Here is an 8,060-nt window from a genome sequence, read left to right as displayed (position 1 = left end):
GTTCCACAACAGGGATACGATGACACATGCATTTTTTCATCCATTGCCTCCCACAACTTGTGTTGTGGAGAGGGTTCTAACCCAGTGTGGTAAGTTGTAGTTTTTAAGTCAAATTCTTAGACTGAAATGCTGTTTTCTGATAGGTCGATGAAGCCGTCAAGTGCATCTTGTTTAAAATAGTTTCCAGTAAATAAATGTTATTGTTTAATTCTCATCCATGTTTTTTTTTTTTTTTTCAAGAGCGTCTTGTTCCTTTGGAGATGCCAGAGACAATATGCGGTTGTCTACAAGTATCGTCCAGTGTCATCGCAGGACAGTCCATAGTTGTGGTTACAATGAATGGTAAGAAGAACTTTATGGGTTTGGGTGGGGGTCACTTCTGTCGAATTTTCTTTTTGATTTTTCTCTGATTTTCTTTATCATGGATGGAAATCCAGAGGTGTCAATAGGTTTTGTGTTGATTAGATTGGCTGGGCCCATCTATGTGGAGGAAAACAATTAACCTTTGTTTGAATGGGGATAGTTCATTTTCCTGACAAAAGTGTGACTTCCAATAGAGTGCCTTACAAAATTTTGGTCTGTCATAATTAACTTTGTGTATATATTTTCTTCTTTTTCCAGGGCGATATGATCTCAGATTGCCTCAGATTATATGCAAAGCATGTGAAGCCACTTGGAGTCCTGGAGTGGATGACCTGATCCATAATGACTACTGGCCTGCCACTTCTCACTATTCAACTGTGTACGCAACAGATGTCCTTTTTTCTTTTGAAGAGCTGAAGATGGCTGCACCAGGGATGTCTAGCCAAGCATTTCTTAGAATGCTGGATCAACGCACTGTTTGCTTTGGCCGTGTAAGTATTTGTGGTAATAATTTCGTAACTCCATATATAATACTATGAGGGCATGATGATGATGATAGCACACATGAAAAGAGCCATTAGACCCTTTATAGACAACCATAAACTCATGTTCTCTCATCAGCAGTTTGCACTGAGACATTTATGAAAAAACAGGTAATTCTGAAGATCTCAAATTCAACTCCAATGGCTACTGACTTTGACATCTTCTCCCCAATATCATTTCCTGATCCCAGAAGTGTTCCCTTGGATTAATGGGCTAAACATTGCACAGGCTTACTTCTAAACAGTATGGAAGCCGTTGTAGCTCTCTTTGCGTTTAGATTTAGACTGAATGTCAAACTATCCTGTATGTTTAATGGCCAGGTCCCCCAAATACACCAGTGTATAGTGTATGAGTGAAGTTTACACATTGTTTATTTCCTTCGATATGTATTCTAAGGAGTGGTAACAAAGTTTGTACAAACATCCCAAAATGCATCCATTTAGAACATTTTACTTAAGTGAGTATATTGTTTAATTTGATCCGTTTTACTGTTGTCTTTTGTTCTCTTTTACTAAACTCTTCTTTGAAACAGAGCGGAAACATCACAGCAGACAGCTTCCGGAAAAGCTTCTTGCAGTGGGAAGCTGTCCGATTCGAAGTGGAAAAATTATGCCAGGAGGACCACTTTGACTGCCCAGCGTGCAGCCCAGACATGCTTGCAGTATCCGTTGATGGAAACCGTAAGCACTACAGATTCAAGAGTGCAGCAAGGTACTGTGTGTGCATTGACGGTCCATTACTTTGAAAGTAACTGCTGTGAATTCAAAATCATATGAATATTTAAAGTTAATATGTATCTCTTTTATTTAGATCGGAGGAAAAAGCCATCTTTGATGGCGTGTTCATCGCGAATGATGATGACGTCGCAAAATTCGTGGACTATGTCCATACCTCAACCAGTCATGTAAACTTGCACAACTTCACTATATTTACCTATAAAACACCACGTCCTACAGAGGACTTTGTTTGAACAAGTTTGGACTGTTAACCATCTTCCATGTTTTAGGTCTCTGGAAGAGGTGTCTGTGGAGGGCAATGGTCAGCGGCGCGTGAAACGTCTCAGAAGTCCTCAGGAAAAACAGACGAGGAGGGCCTGGAACTCGCTGTATGTCGTCATGGGGTTCTGCTTCGTGCCCTCAATATGTTCAGGGGGGAGATTTTTGCCTACCCCCTGTACCTCCAAAAGCAAATGGCCTGTAAACCAGTTACATTTTTTGCAATGGATGTGGCATGCAAGTACTGGCCTTACCTCCAGAGAGTGGCAGAGAAATGCCCTGAGCTTCAGGATCTCCTCACCATGAGGCCATTTCTTTCTGTTTTTCATGCCAAAGCTCATGATTTCAAATGTGAGGTAAGAAAAAATGATTGTCCATGACATTTTCTTTCCCTGAATTCCTGCATAATATTGTTGCCACTTAGTTTTTTTTTTTTTTTTTTTTTTTTTTAAAGGTAAAATGGAGTGGAGCATATCAGGAGGGGGCTGGTTCGACTCTTGGGGAAGAGGTGGAGCAGTGTAACGCCTTCCTCTCAAGGATTGCTGTTACGACAAAGCACATGTCAAAAGCAGGTAAGGTAACCAGTAAATTTTTATCCTGATGACAATGGTGAGCCACTTTGAGCTCATGCATATATGCTGACTCTGAAAATATAAAGCTCAGAATATTCAACATAAATGGATGGATCGATTACAATACCATCATCCTATTTTATTTGACGTGAGGATAATAAGGAAGGGCAGTGCGATATAAAAAATACACATCAGAGTACCATTCACCTACTGTCCTGCCATAGTGCTCTAAGCCATTTGACTACTGTCCTGCGCCACTGTTTCATGCTATTTCTTCACTATCCTGTGCAACCCTTTCATGGGACAGTAATCAACTGGCACAAGACAGCAGATTAATAGTTCCAAAGTACTGTAAGTTATTATTGTCTGCACAGTTTCTTCTCCTACTGCTACTGGAAAGAAAGGTGATAATCTCATATTTTTTTATTTTTGCAGGACGCATAGACATGCTGACGATCATGGCCATGCGCTGGAACCAACAAAAGTTTGACAACTTGGCTTCTACCCTTGCCCGCCGATATCGGAAGGTAAAGACACCAGTTTTCCCTTATGCAAAATGCATAGCGATATTGTAAAATAAAATATTAAATGTTCATACCACATATATTCATAGTCCACATATATACGAATATACTGTATATTTAATTAGTATTGTATGTGGTTTTCTAATAGTGAAGGTACTTCACAATCCTTATAAACAATTGTCAAAGTTGTAGGCGTTTCCCTCATTGTCATTTATGTTTGAAGGCCAAAATAGCCCTGCAAGGCCAGTTGCATAACCTGGAGGCCATGAAAACGGTAATGGACATCTCAGACAGTCAACTGGAGAAGTGGATCTTTGATGTCAATGAGTGGGCAGAAGGTAGGATATACTGTTTTATACTGTTTGATATGGTGCTTGATGTATCACTTCTGACTAAGCTTGGCTGCAATTCCAAAGAGGCTCATTGTAATCGTAGTCAAAGAGCACATACTCTGATTGCTGATGACGTGTGGACAAGATTATCCCCATGGGGACAATAAAGAACCTAACTAACCTAACTATACTCAAACTTAGCTACAAGTGTAGCCTCTCAGTTACAGAGAAATATGAAAAGATTGTTGAGGCTTTATTTTGCTCATACACCAAAAATATTTTTTCATGGAATCAAGAAGCATATTTCTTATCTCTTAATTTCTTCCTCTCAGCAACAACATCCCCAAATGATGCTGATGTTGCCGCTGTTGCCAACCGCATAGAGGAGCTGGTGGCAAGTGTTAAGAGGAGGTCCCAGCGTCTTTATAAGGATAGTGACGGATGCAAAGGACGTGCCCGAATCCGCCGAAAGATCAGGGAGGAAAAAAAAATCTTAACTTCTGTAGTGAAAAAGTACAACACCTTGGTTCCTAATGCAGAACAACTGACATTGGACACCATTCTTTCTGACGAGATTGTTTGGCCATGGCAGCTTACACACGGTGGTATGTACACAATTCCATTGACTTTGTGAAATAGTCACATAGTAGGACAAAATCTGTCATGGCTCGATTGTAACCCCAGAAAATATTGAAATGCTAATCTTAATTACAACTGACTTATGTTTCATCTATGTATTTCAGACTCTGTAGATCTAAGGACAAAGAGGAAAGCGTTCGACATTGTGATGGCAGTAAGGAGACTTGAGGAGGAGAAGAGGATTCTTATAGCTGAGATGAACAAACATTGGAAGTCTCTTTGCACCCGTGCAGACACCCTGAAGCAGATGTCATCCCAGCTTTCTAATGTGACATCAGGTATGTATTTGTTATACTTGGCATACATTACAATGTTTCTGAATGTTTCTAATTAATAAAGGCTCAATGTGTTTTAACGTAAGGTAAGACGTGGGGTCTGCTTCAAGATGGTATCCGAGGTCTACAGAGCTTGACAATGAAGAACAAAGAAGCAAGCAACAGCCTGGCAAAGCATGCGAAGAAATGTTATGTTCAAGTTCTGACTGAAACCGAAATTAACTTTGAAAGTGATTCTGAGGAGTACCATTCCAGCAGTGACTCTGAGCAAGACTAAACATGGCCAGAGTCCTATTTTTATGCTGTTGTGTGCTGGGGAGGCAGCATTAAGAAGAGGGCAGCTGGGACAGGTTGGTAAGGAAAGCTGGCTCTGTGTTTGGCATGGAGCTGAGGTTAATCATTTAACAAACTGAGGATAATTTGCAGTAGCAGTCTTCTGTCATGCTCAACAACGAGGAGGTCATTTGTCCCCAGGGCAAACCAGCAACTCAATGTCACAGAAAAGGTTAGGGGAGAAATGGACTTTTCAGCATGAGTCTCACCCTGCGCCAGCCATCACATCACTTTCTCTATTGTCTAGTATCCACTATCCATTTCACTGTCTTACAGGCTACATTTGCCCCTCCACACATTCTGGGCCGTGGTCCCAACATTTACCCCTGTTGGCTTGTATAATCTTTTTTTCTTTTTTATAAATATATTTAGGGCCCTGTTTACACGAGAACGCTCGCGGGTGAAAACGTAAAAATATTTTATCAGATGTGCCTTTCGTTTAGACGGCGACGGCATTTTTGGGGCTTAAAAACGCAAAAAAGTGAAACCACCCTCCAGAGTGGAAATCTTAAAAACGCTCCACCGTCGCGTTTCCGTCTAAACCAGGGGTGTCAAACTCATTTTCACTGAGGGCCACTTCAGCATTATGGCTGCCCTCAAAGGGCCGGTTGTAACTAAGACTTTTAAAATGTTAATATAGTGTCTCTTTATTTGATTATTACTTATTTAAGTTACAAATATTGTATATGCATTTGGAGGGGTGTTTCTAGGTTTTAAAAACATCAGGGGATGAGCCCGAAACATCAGGGGCTGGGTAATAATGATTTGATACAGAGAATAATGTATTATTGTATATATGCAAGGGTAAACTGGCTCAAAAATTCATCCTTGGCACTGTAGCCACACCAGCACACATTACCACACAGTCATGCGTATTGAAATGTGAGGTAGTTAGGGGGGTTCGGGGGCTTGCTCCCCCGAGAAAATTTGGATTTCTCGGACCTACATATGTGCATTTTAAGGTGTTTAAAGGCCAAAAAATTTGGATAACAATAGCTTTAAAAGCATGTCAGTGGGCAGTATACATAAATTATTTGTCAAGATAACAGATTCTTAAAAATGAGAATGAGGATAAATATTGCAATGAATGATCCAGACTACAAAATGGAAATGCAGAATGTTTCTGCTTATTGTTGACAATACACAATCACATATTCCAAACAGGAATGGCCTTAAATGAGAAATCTTTCAAGGATTATTTTGCATAGATGTTACATTTCAATCAAACACCAGTGCAATCTTTTTGTGTCAAGAGGCAAATGAGCAATTTATATTAGCATTAAAGATTGGTTTCAGCAACTTGTTTCTTTCCTGAGTTTATCCTTGTTTTTGGCACTAATCAGTTTCAAGTTCAATTGTTCACTCATAAAGACAGTCACTTGTCGCCACCTACTGGCTTAATGATGCAAGTGGCGCAAACACAGATAAGCGGAGTGATCCAAATGGTGCAAAGGTTAATACTGGTACCTACAGTATATTAAAATAATATAAAATATCAATATATTATTCTTCAATCAGTTCTATGCAGCAGAATCAGATTTAACAGATTTATTTTTTGACCAATTGTCAAAATAAATTATAGTCCTACAAAGCTATTTTTATCAAAGCATGAGCAGAGCAGGGAGAGGACCAGTGAACGAGAGGATCGTGATTCGTGTAATTTTACCAGTGTTGCCCAGCACGGCTCACACCATGACTATACACATGTTACAGCACAGTAGTGCTATTGCAAAAAGAAACAAGTCCAGAGAAATTTCATGTCGGCACGTTTTTTTTTAGCGGACTTTGACTTTCCGGTAAGCGTGAGCAGAGCTCGCAACACACACACACACACACACACACACACGCACGCGGAGGTTGCTTGCGGAACATTGAGCAGAACGCGCTGTGAACACGGAGCGGAGAGCACAGCGCACACACACACAGCGGAACGCGCTTAGAAGTTATGCATCTTCGGAAGCGGACTCGCACGCAAAGTCATAAAACACGTTGAGCTTGAGTCAAACCATCGCCGAACATGGAGGGGCGCGGCGGCTTTTTAGTATCTTTCGGTCAAAAAACGCCTAAATTTCCATATGCTGTCGCGGGCCATATAAAACAATGTGGCGGGCCGGATTTGGCCCGCGGGCCTTGAGTTTGACACATGTGGGGTGCTTCTCAATATCCCTCCTCGTCTCCTCTCTCCTCTGTCCTCCATCCTATGACCCGGAAACCGATCGAGCACAGCCATCTTGAAGGACATCTCAATTCTCTAATTGCACCGCGAGGAGTCGAGGATCGAGGAGTGAGGAGGCTTCCAGAGGAGTCATGAGCGAGGATACACAGGTGCATCCTATGCGGAAGAGTTTTATCGACTAAAACGTGACGCACGTATAAATTCTCCTCCCCCTTCACATCGGTCACAATAATTTTGATTTATACTTTACTTTTGCAGTTTATATAAACCACACACCTCACATATTTCAACAGGGTATCTTTCTTTATTATTATTTATTATGAATTTCTTAAATAAACAAATTTCAACAACATGAGGGCAGATCCTCTGAGCGCTGCTGATGACGCGATGAAGTGACGCTCGAGTGATCAAGTATTCCAATGTATAAAAAAAGCTTTCATTCGATCCCTCCGTCCTCGCGTCTTTTCCTTGCAGCCTTCCCTCGCATCCTACAGGGGGCGGAGCTGAGACGCGAGGAAAGGAAGCGAGGAGAGGAAACGAGGATGCACAAATAAGAATTGAGAAGCACCCGTGGTCTAAACGGTAAAAATGCAAAAGTCTGCTAGACAGTGAAGGCACCGATCAGTGCTTCACATTGCCACCTAGCCGCCTGGAGTGCATACTACATTGAATTTCACACACTTTTGCGTCACCGTATGTACGCAGATTTCCCCCCCATAACGCTCGTCTAAACGCAGAATAAAAAGTGATCACTTTTGCGTTTTCTCTTCAGATCGTTTCCGTGTAAACGTAGCCTAAGTTTCTGTTGTTCTATTTATTTGATCTTCTTTGTATTGCTTTTGTTAAGCAATACTATTACACTCTTTTTTTCCTTAGTAATATTAAACAGCTTTGCACTGATTAAATCCCTGCAATGTTTACTTTTGCACTACCACCACTGCAAATCACTCCATAGCTGCCCATCATGTATCACAGGGTCAGTCCCTACCAGGCCTTTGTAATCACTTGACATGCTCTTCACTTTTTGCATTTGTGATTTTTGTTATGTGTCTGAGCTATGTGTGTTGTTTTGTGATTGTATAAGCTAATAAAAGCCTAAAATGTGGTGTGTCGTCTTAAGTACAGTGTTTATACTAGGGGGAAGACATTTCATCATGACAGTTTCCTCCATCTCCTAGATACATCTTACATGGATACATAGATAACATTTATTCATGAGATCATATGGTTTATATGTATTTCTTTTAATGTTATTATTTCTGTCTTATTGCCAGGGAAGCTGGATTGATTTGATTATTGATATTTTTA

General features: G+C 40.8%; 1 protein-coding gene and 1 long non-coding RNA gene across 2 annotated transcripts; both read left to right on the top strand.

Moving 5' to 3' along the window:
• The first annotated feature begins 1,520 nt into the window (after positions 1-1,520).
• Positions 1,521-2,036, top strand: LOC308681652. Its single transcript, XR_014029052.1, has 3 exons — positions 1,521-1,617; positions 1,717-1,810; positions 1,913-2,036. It is a non-coding gene; the product is annotated as an uncharacterized lncRNA (long non-coding RNA).
• A 33-nt stretch (positions 2,037-2,069) lies between these two features.
• On the top strand, positions 2,070-5,873 carry LOC308681782 (uncharacterized protein). The gene is made up of 7 exons (XM_081350899.1): positions 2,070-2,257; positions 2,356-2,473; positions 2,909-3,000; positions 3,221-3,335; positions 3,662-3,934; positions 4,073-4,246; positions 4,330-5,873. Exons 1-7 carry the CDS (start codon positions 2,096-2,098, stop codon positions 4,518-4,520), a joined length of 1,125 nt encoding a protein of 374 aa, XP_081207025.1. The 5' UTR covers positions 2,070-2,095; the 3' UTR covers positions 4,521-5,873.
• Positions 5,874-8,060: the final 2,187 nt, after the last annotated feature.

Source organism: Scardinius erythrophthalmus, assembly GCF_964197995.2.
Source record: "Scardinius erythrophthalmus genome assembly, chromosome: 21".
NCBI classification, from domain to species: domain Eukaryota; kingdom Metazoa; phylum Chordata; class Actinopteri; order Cypriniformes; family Leuciscidae; genus Scardinius; species Scardinius erythrophthalmus.
Note: the sequence above shows the minus strand (reverse complement) of the source record. Positions and strands in the feature narration are given on the sequence as shown.

Bases quoted from the DNA above. Each gene is read 5' to 3' on its own strand.
- LOC308681782 (XM_081350899.1), top strand. From the start codon at position 2,096: ATGGCCTGTAAACCAGTTACATTTTTTGCAATGGATGTGGCATGCAAG. The intron at 2,258-2,355 runs GTAAGAAAAAAT...TTTTTTTTAAAG, and splicing joins CTCATGATTTCAAATGTGAG to GTAAAATGGAGTGGAGCATA. The intron at 2,474-2,908 runs GTAAGGTAACCA...TTATTTTTGCAG, and splicing joins AAAGCACATGTCAAAAGCAG to GACGCATAGACATGCTGACG.